At 45.1% G+C, this 22,487-nt stretch overlaps 1 protein-coding gene across 1 annotated transcript in view; it reads left to right on the top strand.

Moving 5' to 3' along the window:
- Positions 1–22,487, top strand: part of TTLL10 (tubulin tyrosine ligase like 10) — a 114,443-nt gene that overhangs the window by 36,155 nt on the left and 55,801 nt on the right. The window contains exon 4 of the mRNA XM_040426983.1: positions 17,584–17,702. Coding sequence (XP_040282917.1) covers positions 17,584–17,702 — 119 coding nt within the window. The remainder of the gene's footprint in view (positions 1–17,583; positions 17,703–22,487) is intronic.

Genomic DNA, 22,487 nt, shown 5'->3' with positions numbered 1-22,487 from the left:
TCCCTGTGGGTTACAGGGCCCCTATTGTCATGATTGGTTGGGTTCCCAGTAGTTTGACCACCTATATAACAGTTATCACCTATCCTGTGGATAGGGGAAAATAGGACCAGGGGTGCAGATAGATAGTAGGTGAGTGTATATAGTGATTAGCTGCAGTTATATAAACCTTATGACTTAGGACACTTTCACTCAGTCAGTGTTTGGTCAATGATTTCCATCAGTGATTCTGAACCAAAACTAGGTGCGGCTCTAAACACAGAACAGGGGAAAATCCTTCCATTATAACTAATCTCAGTGTAGCATCCACATCTGTTTTTTGTCTCACAATCATTGATGGAAATTACTAACCAAACACTGACTGTGTGAAAGCAGCCTTACACTGTTTGTCTATGCCATCTGAGTGTGATGACTCTCCAGTATGAGTCGGAAGTTGGTTTCTTATTCAGCCAGTTTCTTATTCGGGGTTGAAGTCGTTTTTTTATTTATCAGTTTCTTATTCACATCATTTGTATTTTTTCCTTTAAAGGGTTTCTATCACTTCGTTTCACCTATTTAGCTTTCAGACACTAGCGATCCGCTAGTGTCTGCTTTATCTAACCATCCTAATATAACTGTTTATTGGGCAGCCGTTTAGCTAAAAAAATAACTTATATAGATATGCAAATGAGCCTCTAGGTGCTATGGGGGCGTGATTAGCACCTAGAGGCTCCGTCTACCTTAACAAACTGCCGCCGCCCAGCGCGTCCCTCCAGCCCGCCCATCTCCTCCGGAATGCGATGCTCCTCGTATTCGGCGCATGCGCAGTGAATGTCTGATCGCTTCCCTGCTCAGACATCTCCACTGCGCCTGTTCCTCGGAGCACTATGACGTCATCGGCGCAGGCGCAGTGGAGATGTCTGAGCAGGGAAGCGATCAGACATTCACTGCGCATGCGCCGAATACGAGGAGCATCGCATTCCGGAGGAGATGGGCGGGCTGGAGTGACGCGCTGGGCGGCGGCAGTTTGTTAAGGTAGACGGAGCCTCTAGGTGCTAATCACGCCCCCATAGCACCTAGAGGCTCATTTGCATATCTATATAAGTTATTTTTTTAGCTAAACGGCAGGACAATAAGCTCTTATATTAGGATGGTTAGATAAAGCAGACACTAGCGGATCGCCAGTGTCTGAAAGCTAAATAGGTGAAACGAAGTGATAGAAACCCTTTAAAAAAAAAAAAAGAAAAAAAAAGATTTTAAGGAGAACCTATTGCTAGCAACAAAATAAGTTGCAGTGATCTCTCCTGAAGCAAAATCAGTTGAAAGTGGCACAAAAACAAAAATGACTGGCACACAAATGGTCATCAAAGAAAGCACAAAAGTGTGTTAAAAATTATCCAAATAAGAAACCAACTTTAGCCTCGTCTATCCTGTGTAGTTCTAAGGGATTTTGCTTCACACTGGTCACCCTGCCTCCTGCATGTGTAACACCCCAGAGTTGCGTTACGAAATTCTTTTACCCCGCTACAATCTCTTAAGAGCATTTACATTGTCATCTAATGTAATTTCACATAACATCCTCACAAATGTGCATTGAAAGCCTTGTCAAATGTATATTGCTGTAATTTCCATGTTCACCAGTAGGTGGCAGCAATGTGTTTGCAAGGACTTAAGTTAGTTTAGTGTTTCTAGACTGGAATTGTTCATTCCAGTTTAGACCTCCCCTCTGTGAGCAAAGTGGGCTGTGTCCATATCCTGCCTCATGGGGAGGGAAGGAAGTAAAGTTAGTGTGCCAGCCACCCCTGCTAGGGGAAGGCTGTGCATGTAGGAGCTCCCAGATATAGGGATCCAAAGCCAGGATCTTGTCTCGGCTGAGACATTGATCATCATCCCCAGCCTGAGCCTTGCAGCCTGAGCTAGAAGAAGCAAGCAGAGAACTCCAGAATTCCAGGAAGAAGCATACCCTGTGAAGCTAACTGTGAGTCAAAGTCCAGAGACCTAGGAGAAGCCATATTCCTCCTCAGCTAGTCAGTCCCCAGACAGCAGAAGATAGAAAGCGCAGAAGCCAAATTCCTGCCACAGCTTAGAGCTACAAAGCAGACGTCCTTTCCTGCAAAACTCCAGGTACATGATAGAGTAGAAGATATATTCCTGCCACACATTGTCAATACCTGCTGGGACCAAAGACTAATGCTGTATCTTGCTTGGATGAAAGCTACAACCAGTAAAGACAAGTTTGAACTTTACCCAAGGTCTGGATCTCAATTACTGCTGCAAATCCCTCAATTACTCCTACTAGCAACACACTCAATTTATTGCAAGTGAGCCAGGATCCAGGAGTCCAGCCGTACCCAGGTAGGAGACACCGTTGACACTATTACTACTACCATACAGAGACATTACACCACTCTGGCATTCCTAACCTGGTACGTGAGTTACAACACCTTAAAGGGCCCTGTGTTAGTACCCTGCGCACGCTGCAATTGGCGTCACGAACAAACTATAGACTATTATACCCATATCCTGACCCACTGCATAATTTGGCGTCTGTGTAACTGTACCCACGGTCCGGCTCATTGCACATGTACGAGATGACAGCGGTGAGAGAGATGACAAGAGAAAGGGCAGATAGGCTTAAGCTTCATCACATAGGAAAACATGGAGACCCTGTAGTGTGAGGGAACAGCAGTTCTGCGTTACTAATCTGTCATGGCCGCCATTACACAGAGCAGTGCAGTGTGGTGAGACTTCCCCCGCTTATTTGCAAAGCCAGGCATGATGGGAACGGACATATGGAAATAGAATGCACACGGAGTCATTTCCGTTTTTTGTGGCCCCATTGAAGTGAATAGTTCCGTATACAGGCCGCAAAAACAACAGAATGGACACAGAAAAAAATATATGTTTCTGTGCATGAGCCCTAAATATGAAAAATGATACAAAAATACTTCTAACAAAACATACAACTCCTTTCGCTCTGGTGTAAATATAAGGAAACCGCCTGCCTCTCTGCTTCCTACTGTTGATTCAAAGCCGCCTACAAATGTAGCACACTGTATCTTGACTAGTGATGAGCGAAGTATTGAAAAATTCTATTCGGCTGCTTCACTGAATTTAACAAAAGAATTTGCTGCGTGATGAATTACGTTGTCACAAAGCGCATTTCTTTGTAAGTAGTGGGTGCAATGACAGGGAGCGGCGATTGCACAGTTTCCAGTCATTGTACCCTTCAGATGCCGCGTTCATAGCTGATCGCGACATCTTAAAGAATTAATAGTGTAAAAAAAATATATATATAATAATAATACTTACCTCATCCATTTGATCATGAAGAGCCGCCCACCGTCATCTTGACTGAAGATCTGGCGGCCGGCGTGGTGAAGTCATACGTCACTGCGCACAGGATTTCATAAATGGGATTTTTTGCAGATCTTCAAGCAAGATGGCGGCGGCCGGCTCTTCGCGCTCAAACGGATGAGGAAAGTATTATTATTATTATTTCCCAGTTGAAAGCGCCGCCTTCCTCACCTCAGCCCCACCTCCGCAATCGTCCGGTCCCTCAGGTTATGCCTAGTGCGCATGCGCGGGATCTGGCAGAGGGATCGGAGGATTGCGGAGGCGGGGCTGAGGTAAGGAGGGCGGCGATTTCAACTGGGAAGGCGGCGCTGGGCACCAGACGGAGATGGCTGCAGCCGGGCACCCTGTACAGGGCCGCTGATAGGCCAGTACAGCTGGCCCAGTTGTACCGGGCCCGGCTGGCAGGGGGGCCCGGGCTGCCGACTCCCGAGCCATTTTAATTTTTTTGCTGTCAGTGGGCTGGCTCCAGTAACAGCAGGCAGTGTGGGGGCGGCGCTCACTAACTGACGTCACACGCCTGCTCCTCCCACTAGGCGGCGCAGGCGCGTGACGTCAGTGAGTGAGCGCTGCCGCCCGCACTTGTTACTGGAGGCTGGAGGGTGGAGGGAGGAGGCAGGAGCTGAATGTAAGGTAGTATTTTAGTAAAGAGATGAGCGCTGTGCCTGTGCTAAAATTAAAGTTACTGTCTGCAGCCTGCACGGCTGCACCGATTTATTAATGTATACTACTGTGAGTGGCGGGGGGGGATCTATATGGATGACGTCATGACGGCACTGTTATAGGGAGGGCGGGGGATCCGTGAATGGCACTGTTATGGAGGGGTATCTGTGGATGACACATAGCATAAGATGCTATATACGGTATGTGTCATCCACAGATCCCCCTCTATAACAGTGCCATCCACAGATCCCCCCATAACAGTGCCATCCACAGATCCCCCCATAACAGTGCCATCCACAGATCCCCTCCATAACAGTGCCATCCACAGATCCTCTCCATAACAGTGCCATCCACAGATCCCCTCCATAACAGTGCCATCCACAGATCCCCTCCATAACAGTGCCATCCACAGATCCCCTCCATAACAGTGCCATCCACAGATCCCCTCCATAACAGTGCCATCCACAGATCCCCTCCATAACAGTGCCATCCACAGATCCCCTCCATAACAGCGCCATTCACAGACGACCCCCCAGCGCCATAAATATCACTTGTAGACAAATCTGCATGTTGTTTCAAGGCGGCGTCTGGGGAGGGGCCAAGGGCGGGGCCAGGGGTGTGGCTGAAGGAGGGATCAGGGGGTGGAGCTGAAGGGGGCCCCGTCATGTATGCTGTACGGGGCCCCATGATTTCTATCAGCGGCCCTGACCCTGTATGAAGCGGCGTCCCCTTGGGCACCTTAGGTAGGTGAATGACAGGTTATAAAAACCTGCTTTATGTGCTAATAGAGCCACAGGCCGATTTAATAAGGACAGTTTCGGATTCAGGTTATTAGTACGGACCTGGCCATATGTTTAGGTTATAGGCCTAAAATGTCATGACAGAATCCCTTTAACCTCCAACCATGTGTTATGGTAGAGCGTACATAGAGCAATGCTAAATGGCGAATTATGGGTGCTATACAATTCTGTGCCATACGTTGATGGCCATATAACAATAACAATGCTATACACTGCAAAAATAATATACTATACAGTGCTTTAATAATACCAGCATAACAGCCCCAACAGTGGTGTGCAATATGCTTTAATATTACGATCTGTGCTCTTGGGTGCAGGGCCTTCTGTTAAGAACCCTTTTGAGGGGGCAGCTGATGAACTTTGTGAGATTGCACTTTAATCACATTTGCAGTAGACACAATTTATTAGGTCAAAGTCTCTCAACGGTAAAACATACAATAAAATGACAGAGGGCAAACAAAAACTGTGAGTGAAGGTAGTCCGCCCTCTGCTGGTGGAAGGAGAACCTGCAGTGTACATTAGCAATCACTAGTAGACATAAGGGCCAGCTGACAGTAGTGATACCTTGTCTACATGTAGTTCTTTAGTGGAGCCCAAGGGTACTTGCACATGGGTGCGGGTTTACAAACTGAAAAAAATGCACATTTTAGCACCAAATCTGCACCAATAACCTCATGTGCTAATTGCAGTTTTTGGTGTGGATTTGATGCAGATTTCCTGGAGTTCTCAACCTTGCATTGCAAAGTGTTAAATCCGCACAAAATAATTTCAAACAATTGACATGCTGAGGATTTCAAATTCCACTTTTCTGATACTGTATAAGGCCTCATGCACACGACCGTGCAGTTTTTTGCATAAAACGGAAGCCGCCCGTGTGCCTTCCGAAATTTGCGGAATGGAACGGGCGGCCCATTGTTGAAATGCCAATTCTTGTCCGCAAAACGGACAAGAATAGGACATTCTATATTTTTTTTGCGGGGCCACGGAACGGAGCAACGGATGCGGAGAGCACACGAAGTGCTGTCCACATCTTTTGTGGCCCCATTGAAGTGAATGGGTCCGTATCAGAGCCGCAAAAACGGCGGCTCGGATGCGGACCCAAACAACGGCCGTGTGCATGAGGCCTTCGCTGCCATTTTTCCGCATGAGGAAATCTGCAGGTAATCTGCAGTGTGTGGCCTAAGGCCTCTTTCACACGGGCGTCATATTTTTGGCCCGGATAAGAGGCGGGTGCGATGCGGGAAAATGCACGATTTTTCCGCGCGAGTGCAAAACACTGTAATGCGTTTTGCACTCGCGTGAGAAAAATCGCGCATGTTTGGTACCCAAACCCGAACTTCTTCACAGAAGTTCGGGCTTGGGATCGGTGTTCTGTAGATTGTATTATTTTCCCTTATAACATGGTTATAAGGGAAAATAATAGCATTCTGAATACAGAATGCATAGTACAATAGGGGTGGAGGGGTTAAAAAAAAAAATAAAAAAAATTAAACTCACCTTAGTCCACTTGTTCGCGCAGCCGGCATCTCTTCTGTCTTCATCTGTGCTGTGAGCAATAGGACCTTTGATGACGTCACTACACTCATCACATGATCAATCACCATGGTGATGGATCATGTGATGGACCATGTGATGAACGCAGTGATGTCATCAAAGGTCCTAGTGCTCACAGCACAGATGAAGACAGAAGAGATGCCGGCTGCGCGAACAAGTGGACTAAGGTGAGTTTAATTTTTTTAACCCCTCCAGCCCTATTGTACTATGCATTCTGTATTAAGAATGCTATTATTTTTCCTTATAACCATGTTATAAGGGAAAATAATAATGATCGGGTCCCCATCCCGATCGTCACCTAGCAACCATGCGTGAAAATCGCACCGCATCCGCACTTGCCTGCGGATGCTTGCGATTTTTACGCAACCCCATTCATTTCTATGGGGCCTGCGTTACGTGAAAAACGCACAAAGAGGAGCATGCTGCGATTTTCACGCAACGCACAAGTGATGCGTGAAATTCACCGCTCGTGTGCACAGCCCCATAGAAATTAATGGGTCAGGATTCAGTGCGGGTTCGCCTCCCGCATTGCACCCGCGCGGAATACTCGCCCGTGTGAAAGGGGCCTAAGGGTTCCTATACACACACATTTTGTCTGGCATTTAAAAAAAACACCAAAATAGCCACATCCATTTTTTGGCCACTAGTGTTTATTATCAACTTGAAAATAAGTCAGAAACACAAAAAACAGCACTTAAATGAACAAAAACTCATGGAGCAACTAAACGCTTGTGTGTCCTGCATTTCATACAGTATTTCACGTAGACCTTAGCTAAAATCTGGAGCTGGCATTTTTACTGCAAATTAGGTACCAAAAAACACAAGTGTAAAAACTCCACTAAAAACACAAAAGTGCAAAAAAAAAAACGCCAGCAGAAAAGTGTGATCCACTTTAAAACTTCTTTTAGGGCTCATGTACATGAAAGTCCTGAGGATAGGTAATCAGTAATAAAATGTCGGAAAACCCCTTTAAATCAAATGTAAGGCATAATGCTACTCACTATCCATGTCTCACAATACAGTAGATTGACACATCAGTGTTTTCTGGATAGCCATAAATTATGTTGTCTATGGCTTGCACCCTGCTCTTACCAAATTAGCAGTTGGAAATCTTCTTCTCTTGCACAGGTATCTGCTCTTGGGTTATCTACTGGGACATAACACAAGTCATTTAAGGTGGATTTACGCTCGTTCATCGGGTGAAATGATCGGAAGTGCGGACACTTTAATCATCGTTCCCGGGCAGCAGATTGTGCGGTCTAAACAGCCCCTGCTGCCTAGGAACAACGATTTAGTAGGAGGACAAGTGATAGCAGTAGTTATCAATTGTTCTCATACCGAGGAGGTGATTGCTTTATGTAAACAGAGCACTTCTCCTCCACTTAAAGAGCAGCCAATTATTGGGAAGCAACGCTTCCTTCCTGACAATCAGCCTCTCCTTGCCCTGTGTAAATCCACCTTTAGTCAGGTTCAATGTACATGGCAACTACAGGTAAGATGTTGTGACATCACAAGTAGGTGAAGTCAGGTGAGCTGCTGTGATGTCACAAATGAGCTTCAATAAGGTAAGCAGCTGTGACATTGCAAAGGAGTACATGGAGAATGGGAGTGGTAGTCATGGATCTCAGGGCGGTGTTAGGACTCATAGATCACGTTGCCGATCACCACTTTTGCACTCCCTATGGCCTTGTAGTGACTGGAGGGCACACTTTATCTTCCCTCGGGGAACATCCTGGTACTGGGTGGCCTGCCTGGTGACCTGGGCGCCCTTGATGTTGGATGATTTTCAGGGTGCAAGCAGGAATGGTGACTGATGGAGACAATTATTTTGCCCGATGTTTGCAATAAATAAACTCTCCATGCTTAGAGTTAATTTTAGTACCTTAGTTCGCTCCTGGAAGCGTGGAGGCATGGGAGTCTCGGATGCAAGGAAATATCCTAAAGCTTGTATTCTTACGCAACTGAAGAATTGGTTGCACCCTACCAACCTATTTGCCTTCTCTGTTACACCCCAGCACTGGGTTTTAGAGGATGGTTATGCTTATCTCCATGTGTCAGGAGCACCTGTCTGCTAGTTTGCTAGTGTTCACGCCTCTGCTCATTTTGGTACGGCTTTGGAGCTCGGCAAGCTCACACACACCCCATGCCTAGCCCACGTGTTAAACTTAGTGGTTTAGTGGTTTCTCAAAACTTACCCCAATTTGCCTGAGCGCCGCGTGTGTGCCCATTTCCGAAAGTCATCTACAGCTGCCGCCGGTCTGGCAGCGCTGCAGCAGCACTTGCAATTGCCAGCTCACCAACTGTTGTGTGACGTGAGCACGCGCTGGAACTCCACGTTACACATGTTGGCCAGGGTTTGTGAGCAGCAGAGGGCAGTAGTGGAATACCAGCTGCAACATGGTCGTCGCCTTACCAGTCAGCTGGCGCTCTTCAGAAGCGACGAATGGGCATGGATGTCTGACCTCTGTGAGGTTTTACGCAACTTTGACTAATCAACACAAATGGTGAGCGGCAATGCCGCTATTATCAGCGTAACCATCCCACTTATGTGTCTACTGAAACGCTTGCTGCTTACAATGAAGGCGGACGCTTTGCATGTGGAAGAGGTGGAAATGGCTTCTCAGCGTGAATTGGATGAGGAGGAGACTGTTAGCTCTGCTACAGAGGGTAGTACCCATAGCAGATTTATTCCATCGGTTCAGCATGGATGGGCAGATGAGGAGATTGAGAGTCATCCTCCTGATGAAGACAGCGAAATCTTGTCTGTTGGGACTCTGGCACACATGGCTGACTTTTTGTTATGCTGCCTTTCCCATGACCCTCGCGTTGTACGCATTTTGGCAAACACCGATTACTGGTTGTTCACCCTTCTCGACCCCCGCTACAAAGAGAACTTCTCATCTCTCATTCCTGTGGTGGAGAGGTCTAGCAAAATGGTGCAATACAGAAGGTCCTTGTATAAAAATTGCTCCAAATATTTCCAGCTGACAACGATGGCGCCAGAGTACGTAGTTCTTTGGGCAACTGAGGAGGGGAGACAAGGGGAGCACACAGCAGTTACAACAGAGGCAGGGCAACACTCTACAAGGCCTGGGACAGTTTCATGACACCCCGCCAGTACCCTCACCCTGATGCGTGACCTACTGTCACAAGGAGGGAAACATTTTAGACCGTGTCTGCGTCCTCAATGATCCCTCTGTGCCTTACAACTATTGGGTGTCCAAGCTGGACACGTGGCACGAACTGGCGCTCTACGCCTAAGAGGTGCTGGCCTGCCATGCCGCCAGCATTTTGTCAGAGCGGGTATTTAGTGCTGCTGGGGACATAATAACTGATAAGCGCATCCGCCTGTCAACTGAAAATGCTGACCAGTTGACTCTTATAAAAATGAACAAGGCCTGGATTGCCCCTGACTTCTCTACTCCACCAGAGGAAAGCAGATGAACATAAAGGCACTTTAAATGTGGCTTTTATGGTGTATTGAATATACTGTATTCCTATGCACCCCTTTCACCACAAAAAAGAGTATATGGTTCAATCTTCCTTTTCTCGTCCTCCTCCTCCATCATATCAACATGCTTATTAGGCTGCCCTCGCTCCTAATGTTTTAGAGGGTCAGCTCAGCAGCGGGCCCTCAACCATAATTTTTTCTATGATCAGCTCAGCAGCAGGCACTCGCCCCTAATTTTTAAAGAGTCAGCTCAGCAGCAGACACTCAACCATAATGTTTTCGATGGTCAGCTCAGCAGCAGGCTCTCACCCCTAATTTTTTAGATGGTCAGCTCAGCAGCAGGCCCTCGCCCATAATTTTTTCCATGGTTAGATCAGCAGCAGATCCTCACCCCTAATGTTTTAGATGGTCAGATCAGCAGCAGACCCTCACCCCCTATTGTTTTAAAAGGTCAGATCAGCAGCAGACCCTCACCCCTAATTTTTTAGATGGTCAGCTCAGCAGCAGACCCTCACTCCTAATGTTTTAGAAGGTCAGATCAGCAGCAGACCCTCACCCCTAATTTTTTAGATGGTCAGATCAGCGGCAGACCCTCTCCCCTAATGTTTTAGAGGATCACCAGCAGGCCCTTGCTCCTAATGTCTTTGAGGGTCACCAGCAGGCCATCAATCATAATTTTTCAAGGGTGTGTATGATGCCCTCCTTTATGTGTAATAAAGGGTGTATTGGTGTGCCGGTTCCTTTTAATTTTTGGCAGCCTTTTCACTTGGTGCATAGGCTTTATGAGTGTAGGAGTCCCACTACCTGAACAATTATACCACAATGTGAATGAGGCCCTCCATTATGTGATATACAGGTTGTATCGGAGTGCCTCTTCCTTGTAATTTTTGGCAGCACTTGCACTTTATATACAAATAAATATACAGGAAAGAATGTTTCCTAGCAATTTTTCCTCAAAAATCGATTTTATCTTCGGTTTTGTGCGTAATATTGTCAGTCTGTAAAATTGGCGTACTACTCGGACAACATCGTTCCCAGCAGCGAACTGGGAGTCCAAGATGCATCCAAGCATCCTCCCCATGCTGTTCCCTGACAATTTCAGTGGTGTTTCCATCAATTTCTGACCTTTTCCTGTGAACCAGACACCCTCCCCTCTTCAGAGCAGGGGGTGCCTGGTTTAATGCTCGGGTTCTCCCATTGACTTCCATTGTGCTCGGTAGAGCACCTGAGCATCCCGAGGTGTTCTACTTGAGCACCCAAGCACTTTGGTGCTCGATCAACACTACTAGAATCACAGTTTTCCATTTTATACGTACTTATCCTGCCTCTCTCCTGATCTTGATCTGGATGATTAGAGTCACCATGGCTTGAGAACTAATGGGGATCTTCTTCATCATGGAATTCTTGACACATTTGAAGACCTCCATTCCCACTTTTCCCTTCCCCATCAGGACTTTTTTAAATACCTAAGGCTTCGCCATAAACTTAATGGGAAGCCTCAGCTACCCCTGCTACCATTAGAATGTGTAGGGTTTTTCTCTTCCAGGGAGGGTACAACAGGAGGGATTTTGTTGTTCTACTCCATGAGCATCACAACATTAAACAGTAAACTGTTCATATGGAAAAATAGGAGCAGGATTGGTCTCAGACTTTGTATGCTTCTGGCTGGCAAGAGGCCATTATATGGCCTAAACGTATCGCATTTGGGAGCATGCAAAAAAGTTGACTCTTAGATGGTATTTAACACCTGTTATTATACATAAAGGGGATCTGGCTGTGACAGCAGGGGCTATCTTTTTCATATGTGGTGGCTGTTTCCCTGAGTATCCCTATTCTGGCGCAAGGGTCTTTAGGTATGCCTCCCATTGATTTTATTTCCATGTTCCCCTTGACCCAGCCTTGGCTCTTTCCTTTTGGAAAATGTGCAATATACCATTACGGCATAGGCTGCTATTTAGTCAAATTCTGGTTGCAGCCAGACTAGTTCTAGCTTAGCATTGGAAATCTGCTCAGGAACATACTTTGGGGGAGTTCTTAGAGGTCCTGCACCAGAACTTTTGTATGGAACGTCTTTTTGCATTGAAACTTTCTAAATATGAGAGATTTTATTTCCAATGGGCCCCTTACATGCAATCTGTGTCACCTTCAGGCACTACGCCTGGGGCCTCTATAGTTTGACGTCCTGTATTTCTCATGAGATAACCTAGTTATATACTGTGCGAGTGTTAGCTATACTCATTACTTATAAATGTATACCATGCCTTCGTTGTTGATTTATGATTTCTTTGTATCTTATTTTTATACAGAGTTTATATTGCTCTTTGTGAGGCACGAAGCCCTTGTAATGGTAACCTTGTGCTTTGACGTCTTCGTCATCATAATTGTTCTTATTTTAAAAATTCCAATAAAAATCTATTGAAACTACTCAGTGTATAAAGATCCAGGAGCATTCTTATAAAACCACGACGAGGTGGTACAACGACCCTAGGAAACTCTTCAAAAAAGGGTTACTTGAATCCGATGTTGGAGGTGCAAACAACACAGTGGTACGTTAGCCCATATTTTATGGTCGTGTCCCCAGCTTTACATATTCTGGAATCAGGTAGAGCAGAAGGTCAATGAGATCTGTAAAACCTCTACCAAACTATCACCTCGATCGGTACTTTTGTGGCTTTCCTCTGATTGCTGGCATCCTTCATCTACAGATCTGCCCACTATGCTTATCCAAGCAGCCAGACTTCTGATTCCACTTCAGTGGTTGAGCACTAAACCTCTTACCTTAGACCAGTGGTTTGTTAAAGTGGATCAAATATGTATGATGGAGGAGTTAGCGGGATGGACTAACAGAGCACATGCTAAGTTTGCTAGGCTATGGAACCCTTGGAAAACCTTTAGACAACTTCACTAGCTATGATCCACCATTGCAGGGTAGTAGAGGGAAACCTATGTCTACTCAAGTCGCTTCTGCCTCTGCCTTTGCTTTTCGCATTTGCCTTCGCCTAGAGAGCTTATTTTACCGTTATTTTACCTTTACTGAAATTTGTGCCCTTGTTCAGGCCTTAATGCAGATATACCATCTCTGTTTTCGGCTTTGTATTAGTTGCCATTGGTAAAATGTCCATGACTGCTCATCCCTATTCCCCTCCCCCCTGTTTTTCCCTGTTTCCATGGTGTGTATCCCCCCCACTCCTTTTTTTTTTCCTCCTTACCTCCCAATATTGTGTCTTGACTCTTCATACTGATATCTGGTATTTTATTATATGATGTGCTGTAACCATTACATCTCTGTACTCACTTTGATCGTTGTGTCGAGACAGAAAATCTTAATAAAAAGAGATTTTTTTTTAAATCAAATCTATTGAAACTATAAATAAAGTCTCACTTTACTAAGTTAATGATAGGGATTGTAGTACAAACAGCAGCAAAGGCACAGTTCCATAGTATGTCACAGTGCAATATTATTTCAATAGCTGCATACCGACACTAACAATGATTGTGGTTATAGTACTCCTTATCTAAAGACACTTTGCAGTCTCTCAGCAGAATCACAGGCATGCAATAAGGTCTGTAGTTCCTGGACTGAGGGATGGCGGCCTGACATACGAGTGGCTATTCCATCTCAAAGTTTGGAGAATGCTTTAGCAATATTCCCTTCCAGAGAAGCAAATTCTTTCTGCCATAAACGAGCACAATACCTTGCTGTCTGAATCCAATCCACCACCTTGTAGGTTTTAGACCTTCTCAGATGTCTGGTCTCTCTCTCAGGAGTATTTTAGTACCATGGCTGCTTTCTGGGCAGCTTTAGGGTCAGAGACACTTTGCAGTCTCTCAGCAGAATCACAGGCAGGGACGTTGCTAGGGTCTCAAAAGATCTGGGGCTCGAGCCCCAATGCATATAACCCAATTCTCCAAGTCGCCCCATCCCCCCTGCACACTTCAGCACTAAAGACATTTTTATTGCTGCATGGACACAATGACACACAGGATTATACAGCACTACATATCCCTCACATTCAGTGCCTCCCAGTGATGTCTCCTCAGTGTAGATGTTCTCTTTCGTCACCTTCTCCATTCGGCCTAGACAACTTCTTTCATCCACATCTCGTCTCTGCAGAATTTGACACACAGACATCTTACGTTCCTCCCGACTATCCCCAATACACTGCCCGCTGTGCTCCCCAATGCCCCCAGAAATAACTGCAGCAATTATACAGAAAGAAAGTCCCCCTATAGTAATAGAAAAGTCCCAACAGTAGCAATAATTCTCTCCCAAAGTGACCTCATTAGTAACAGTGCCCCCAACAATGATAATATTACCCAAATGTGCCCATTAGTAGTGCTCCTATATTGTGCCAAATAATAATGCCCACCATAGTGCACCCAGTAGTAATAAGGCAACTCAATTGCACCCCTGTAGCTCCCTCCCTGTAGCGCCCCAGACCTTCTAGTGCCCAAATCTTAAAGTACCCCCCTGTGGTGCTCACAGTCCTTATAGCGCCCCCCTGTAGTGCCCTCAGTGCTTGAACTGCCCCCCCCCATAGTGCCTATAGACCTTATAATGCCCCCTTTAGTCCTTTTAGTGCCACCTATAGTGCTCACAGTCCTTATAATGACCCCCTGTAATTGTCCCCAGTCTTTATAGTGCTCCCCTGTAGTGCCCACAGCCCTTAGAGTGCCCCCCTGTCCTTAATCTGACATCATCGCACCACCCAAGACCTGCCTGCATGGTACTACTAGCCTAGTTGCTTGCGGCCTATGAGAGAGAACGGCGGGACAGTGATTCAATTGTATCGCCATTCCTGAGGACAGCAATACGGTTGTATCATATTTTTTTCTTCACAGAAGCGGTCACACTTTAGAATAGAAGCTGTCAAAGAGGGACATTTGTGGTTTATTGTGTGAAAGATACACTTTTCCTGCATATTTATACACTCCAAGTTTCTTTTGCACAATAACGCAAAAAATTGTCTGAATATAAACATTTCTAATATCAAAATTGCATCAAATAACGAAATAATATGCAAGGCAGACTTTAACATATAGATAGGAAGCAGGGAAACACATCTAGGAGCAACAGGGGCGTTGCCTTTACACCTTGAGGCTCAGCTCTCTCTGCAACTGCTGCACCCTCTGGACTTCGAATGACAGGACCAGACAGTGTAAATTTGATCACGTCTGTCTGGTCCTGTCATTCAAAGTGCAGAGGGCGCAGCAGTTGCAGAGAGAGCTGAGCCTCTAGGTGCAATGACAACGCCCCTGTTGCTCCTAGAGTCTCATTTGCATATATTAAAACCTCATTTTTCTCAGTAATGCGGGCACAAATTAACATGGGACCAACACAGATGCCGTCAGCTGCCAAGCGCACATGTAACAGGTCAGCCAGTGTCATAGGGACAAATCTGCTGACAGGTGCCCTTTAATTAAACGGATTCTCTATATTTTGAAAATATTGAATTAGTTTGCAGATTCCGCCAAGTAAAACTGATAATATTGAGTGCCACGGCTGACTTTAGACATGTTCAAACTGCTTGGTCGCACAAGACATATCAGCCACCCCATTTGAAGTGGCCATCTCTTATGGCCTGGTACCTGAAGCTTGTTGTGACCACTAGTATTGTAATATTAATTGTATATTGCTTTATTTAGACTTTGTATGTATGAAACTGCTACACTCTTACAGGTGTGGTCTGATTGGACACTGAATCTGGCCACAATAGGGTGTAAAAGTCCTTTCCCTGCTGCCCTTTAAAAAAGGTTCTCAGAGGCTACTTTTGGGTAGTATACCTCTTAGTGAGTGACCGATGAATGCCAAACATATCTCTACGATGCACTCGAAGACATTTTGCCCTTTAAAAAAGGTTCTCAGAGGCTACTTTTGGGTAGTGTACCTCTTAGTGAGTGACCGATGAATGCCAAACATATCTCTACGATGCACTCGAAGACATTTTGCCCTTTAAAAAAGGTTCTCAGAGGCTACTTTTGGGTAGTGTACCTCTTAGTGAGTGACCGATGAATGCCAAACATATCTCTACGATGCACTCTAAGACATTTTGCCCAGTTGACAGAGTTTGAGAGGGGGTTCATCGTTGGACTGAGAGGGATGGTTGGTCCAGTCAGATCACCTGTAGAGAGCATGGTTTGATCCACTGACAAATGTGAGTAGCTCCCACAGTTTTGTTGTCCACCATCCAGACACAGTTAGCACCTTCATTACACATTTCTGCCTGGACCATAACTATTCCTTGGCTGGTCAGCCACCAGATTTGTCACCAATTGAGCGTTTATGGAATCAGCTGGGACGCCAACTTTGGCAATCTAAAAGTGCGCAGGATCTATAGGCTGAACTGTAACATTTGTAGGTACATGTGCTGTAGGATACCATACTGAACCTGTATGCCTCCACTGGATAGATCATCAGCATCTGATCGGCGGGGGTCTGACACCCAAGACTCCCGCCGATCAGCTGTTTGAGAAGACAGTGTTGCTGGCAGTAGCACAGCTAAGCCCCATTGAAGTGAACAGGGCTTAGCCGCACCCAGGCCAGTGATACTAGTGACATCACTAGGCCTGAGGGAAACAGCGAGAAGGACCCCTTTAATAATGCTTCTGTAAAAACCGAGAAAAAGAAAAAGCTGAGTCACAATTGTGTGTCCTCGGGGTAAGTTAGTGCCATGACGCTATGATGTAGGATTCTATATACAGTATGTGGCACACCCAAGATGCACTCAGGGATTTTGCAAAGTAAACAACAAAGGTATAATTCTAGATTCCCAATTTTGCTTGTTCACAAGGGCATATTCTCATTGGCTCAAGTAGAAGTATCATGGGTTAGAAATGTATATTTTTACCTGCTGGGATATTAAGGTCTCTGAGCATCATTCTTGTTTACTTTGTTTCTATTACAAGAACTACCTATGGTATTCATCATTTGCATGGATATTTGTCTAACAATCTGACACCCTTTAAATTAGTAACACAATCTTTAAATTGAAGGGTCGCTCTCACGTCATCTTCATCAGATGTGCAGGTGAAGATTTGGGTGGAGGGGGAAATTTATCATCCCCTCTGCTCCAGAAAACTGGCTCCAAAACATCACAAAGTTTGGCGCATGCTGTACTTTTTTGACTTTTTGGGGGATTTATGCACTTTTCAAAGTAAAGATGCGGCTGGCATTGGTGGTCTGTCCCACTTACTGGCATAGATTATAGCAGAAATCTACACCAGCAACCTTGCTGGTGTAGATCTCCGTTTAGGCACATGGACCTGCACTGATGCGTCACAATAAAACCACAACACTTATGCCAATGTCCTTCCCCATTATAGTCTATGGATGTCATTGAACAACCAGGCAGGTCTGGAGACACTATCCCTCCCTACTGATAGGAATCCCAGAGGTGGATCCCACTTTTCAGGATTTTCTGGCCTAATCAATAGATACTACAAGTCTTCTGCTGGAATATTTCTTTAAAGAGAACCCGTCCGCTCATTTGTATGATATAAACTGCCCACAGTACCCTTTCAGTATGCTCATGTTGCTCTCAAAGTGAATGTTATTCCCTTTTTACAACTTGTAAATGTGCTAAAAGTCAGCTTTAATTCAGGCTCATGCCGAATGTACAGTAATTAGTACTTTCAAGTGAAGAAGGCTGTCGCTATTCTCCTTGAAGTCAAGCGTTCCCCACCTGAACCTCCAGTACCTTGATTGACGTTCTCTCTTGCATGGAACGTCATCCCTTTGCTGCCACAAAATGAAATTAGAAGATAACTTATAATTTTTACTTGTAGGGTAAGTGCTTACTGCTTGAACAAAGGTTGGCAACGAATTTATGATAACAAGAGGGATGACTACAAGCTGAAGTGGTGTGAGACCAAGAGTTCTGCTACGTACTATGCCTTCCAAGAAGGTACGTGATCAGTAGGTTCATATAGAAGAGTTCTATGATGATGTGAATGGTCCATGTTCTGCCACCCAGAATACAAAGACCTGGTGTTTGTTTCCCCAGCTACATCCTTTCCATGATTGTTGCACCAGTTTCTCACTCCGTTCCCTTGTATTTCCCTTGCAGAGAGTCCTGCACAGGTTCTTACCACCCAGTAGCACAGGAGATGGCACCAACCAGGGTCTGATTTTGGTGATTCTAGCCTACCATCTAATATATATGGGGGTGGGACTAGCCAGTGATGGGAAAGTAGAGTCTGGCATATTGGATTTTACCATGCCCTAGCCTTTGGTTCTCACTTACGATAAGCTGATGCCAGAGGCGTCTGGTAGATGCTTACTCAACTCTCCCCACTGAGAGCAATGCGAAGCCGAGCATGCATGGATATGGGAAGCAGGGGTGCACCTAGCCTTTCTGCTGCCTGAGGCGAAAACTGAATTGGCACCCCCCCCCATGCCAATTTCTTAATCTAACCCCTTTGCCACAATGAAAGCGCTCATTGCCCATGGCCCTTCATCTGCCCCCTCTTTCCCCTACCTGGCGCTGAATGAGGCGATCGCCTCACCTGGCCTCATTGGTGGGGCACCCCTGATGGGAAAGTTAGATGTAATAGCTCCAAGCAGAATGAACGCTGGGTCGCCGACTCTTATGTTTATGGCTACCTGAAAAGATTGGGAATTTCATGGTGAAAATTTCAGCTCAGTGAAGCTGAAGAACGCTTTAAAGGGGTAGAGCAAGTTAATACAAGGCACTTACTAATGTATTGTGATTCTCCATGTTGCCTCCTTTGCTGGCTTGATTGATTTTTTCATCACATTATACACTGCTTGTTTCCAGGAGTTACGGCCACCCTTCAATCCAGCAGCAGTGGTCATGCTTGCAAAGTATAGGAAAAAGCGCTGACCTATTCGTGTTCTCACTGTCCCATCCACCAGAGAGGCCTGTGCCTGTTCCTTTAATGTGCAAGCGTGGCCACTGCTGCTCGATTGCAGGGTGGATGTAACTATGGATACGGGCAGTGTATAATGTAATGGAAAAATGAATCAAGCCAGCAAAGGAAGCAATATGGACAATCACAATACATTAGTAAGCGGCTTGTATTAACTTTCTCTACATGATAAAGGCCATTTGCTAAGGTGAGGCAACCCCGTTAAAGGGCTTCCTGAAAATATGTGTTATAAAATGTGTGAAATGTAAATCATTTTAAAATCTAAAGGTGCATTTATATGGAAGGTAAAACCTGCCAAAATTAAAATGAAATTGAAAAAACTAAAATTATAATTAAATAACGTTTTAACATTTTGATTTCCTCTAGTGTCTGCAAAATGCATGCCAAAATTAAAAAGAAAATTCAATTTCTCCATTTGAACTTTCTTTTCCAACTCCAACTCCATAAGTGTCAAAAATAAATGCAAAAATAAATAGCCTTTTTTTATTTTAAATTTCCACTTTGTCAATTATATCTCCACTTCCCATAGTGGGGTTTTCATGTCAAAATCATAGATCAAATGAAAACACCAAGTAGAAGCTGAAAATGGTAGATTGAGATTTCAATTTCATCTTCATGCAAAATGCTGTTATCTAATTCCTGACTGAACAGACAGTGACTCTGTATGTCCACTAGAGGGCGCTCTGCTTCTCCACATTTCCAACAGATAACAAAGCATCAAGTTTATCATTCCAATAGATGGCGCTGTGACAGTGAAATCTTAGTACTGTGCCGAATGCATAGGATAAGATTATGAGTCTAATAGATTGTGCCCTCTTTTTGAGGAGTGAATTATACTAGGATTATGATTATATCATCAACTCTGCTGCTCTTTTAACCCCCTAGATGCCGTGGTGCCTAATCTGCAGCATTTATGCGGTTAATCCGCTCTGCCATACTTGAGTGAGGACGTGGTAGACATTGCTCTAGAAAAGTGTCAAGAAGCTTAAAAAGTCGCAAATTATGGTACACATATGTCATGCGCCATAATCTGTGATGTTTTTACATCAGTATAGTGGCATAAGACAATTAGTAAATGTCCTTCATTGTGTCTGTGTGACCAAAAATCAGGGTCCATGACTTACAGAAACACGGAGCATCCTTGGCATCACTGTGCTGATTGGTGGGAGAGTTCAGACCTCATGATCAGTATTGATGGCCTACAAGAGCGCTCAGCAACCTTTGGCCAGGAACGCAGCTTTAGCGTAGCTATGTCCTATTCTTGTCCATGTTGCAGACAAGGACAGGCATTGTTACAATGGATCCGCAAAAAAAATGGATGCAATACGGATGTCAAACTGACATCCGTATTTTTTGTGGGTCCGTGTTTTGCGGACCATAAAATACATACAATCATGTGCATGAGCCCTTACCCTAAGGACTCATGCATATGACTGTATGTATTTTCTGGCTCGCAAAAACCGGATCCGCAAGAAATACGGATGACGGAACAGCTGGCCTCTAATAGAACAGTCCTATCCTTGTCCGTAATGTGGACAATAATAGGACATCTATATTTTTGCAGAACAGACATACGGAAACGGAATGCACACGGAGTAACTTCAGTTTTTTTTGCGGACCCATTGAAATGAAAGGATCCGCAAAAAAAAACGACATCCGTGTTTTTTGCTGACCGCAAAATACATATGGCCGTGTGCATGAGCCCTTAGGGTTACGAATAATAATAGGGTCAGTATTACAGTTACCGTTATTATTAGTGTTGCTGTTACAGTTAGAAGTCCGGATTAGGATTAGTAATAAGGTTAGGGACAGTATTATGGTTAGGCTCTGTATTAGGATTAGGGTTATTATTACAGTAAGGGTCCATTCACACGTCCGTGTGTGTTTTGCGGATCCACGGATCCGCAGATCTGCAAAACACGGACACCGGCAATGTGCGTGACGCATTTTGCGGATCGCACATCGCCGGCACTTAATAGAAAATGCCTAATCTTGTCCGCAATTGCGGACAAGAATAGGACATGTTCTATTTTTTTCGGGAACGGAATTGCGGACCCGGAAGTGCGGATCCGCAATTTCGGAGCCGGCAGCACATCGTGTGGCCTCATAGAAATAAATGGGTCTGCAATTCCGTTCCGCAAAACGCGGCTGTATTCGGCGCATTTGAGATCTCAGCTCGGAGCGGTCAGACATTCAATGCGCATACGCCGAATACAGCCGCGCATGCGCATTGAATGTCTGACCACTCCGAGCTGAGATCTCAAATGCGCCGAATACAGCCGCGCACGGCGCATGCGCGAGAACTCGTCCGCTGCGTCACACGGAGGAGGACATGGGCGGGCTGGAGGGACGCGCTGGGCGTGGCTGTGTATGAAGGTAGACGGAGCCTCTAGGTGCTAATGACGCCCACATAGCACCTAGAGGCTCATTAGCATATTTATAAAAGTTAGTTTTTTAGCAAAACCGCTGCCCCACAAGTGATTATAGTAGGATGGTTGGCCAGAGCAGACACTAGCAGATCGCTAGTGTCTGACAGCTAATTATGTCATACCAAGTGATAGAAACCCTTTAAAAAACTCTTTGGTTCCTTTTGCAGTATGCTTTGGGTCATTGTCCATCTGCACTGTGAAGCGCCGTCCAATGAGTTCTGAAGCATTTGGCTGAATATGAGCAGATAATATTGCCCGAAACACTTCAGAATTCATCCTGCTGCTTTTGTCAGCAGTCACATCATCAATAAATACAAGAGAACCAGTTCCATTGGCAGCCATACATGCCCACACCATGACACTACCACCACCATGCTTCACTGATGAGGTGGTATGCTTAGAATCATGAGCAGTTCCTTTCCTTCGCCATACTCTTCTCTTCCCATCTCTCTGGTACAAGTTGATCTTGGTCTCATCTGTCCATAGGATGTTGTTCCAGAACTGTGAAGGCTTTTTTAGATGTTGTTTGGCAAACTCTAATCTGGCCTTCCTGTTTTTGAGGCTCACCAATAGTTTACATCTTGTGGTGAACCCTCTGTATTCACTCTGGTGAAGTCTTCTCTTGATTGTTGACTTTGACACACATACACCTACCTCCTGGAGAGTGTTCTTGATCTGGCCAACTGTTGTGAAGGGTGTTTTCTTCACCAGGGAAAGGATTCTTCGGTCATCCACCACAGTTGTTTTCCATGGTCTTCCGAATCTTTTGGTGTTGCTGAGCTCACCGGTGCGTTCCTTCTTTTTAGAATGTTCCAAACAGTTGTTTTGGCCACGCCTAATGTTTTTGCTATCTCTCTGATGGGTTTGTTGTGTTTTTTCAGCCTAATGATGGCTTGCTTCACTGATAGTGACAGCTCTTTGGATCTCATCTTGAGAGTTGACAGCGACAGATTCCAAATGCAAATAGCACACTTGAAATGAACTCTGGACCTTTTATCTGCTCATTGTAATTGGGATAATGATGGAATAACACACACCTGGCTATGGAACAGCTGAGAAGCAAATTGTCCCATTACTTTTGATCCCTTAACAAGTGGGAGGCACATGTGCAAACTGTTGTAATTCCTACACCGTTCACCTGATTTGGATGTAAATACCCTCAAGTTAAAGCTGACAGTCTGCAGGTAAAGCACATCTTGTTCGTTTCATTTCAAATCCATTGTGGTGGTGTATAGAGCCAAAAATGTTAGAATTGTGTCGATGTCCCAATTTTTAGGGACCTGACTGTATTTGAGTCCAGTGGAGGCAGATACAATTGAGTGCAGGAGCTCCAAAAACCAAGTGAATTCCCCTGGTGCCTGGGGTCATTGT

Source organism: Bufo bufo, chromosome 1 (genome assembly GCF_905171765.1).
Source record: "Bufo bufo chromosome 1, aBufBuf1.1, whole genome shotgun sequence".
In the NCBI taxonomy this organism is placed as follows: Eukaryota; Metazoa; Chordata; class Amphibia; order Anura; family Bufonidae; genus Bufo; species Bufo bufo.
Note: the sequence above shows the minus strand (reverse complement) of the source record. Positions and strands in the feature narration are given on the sequence as shown.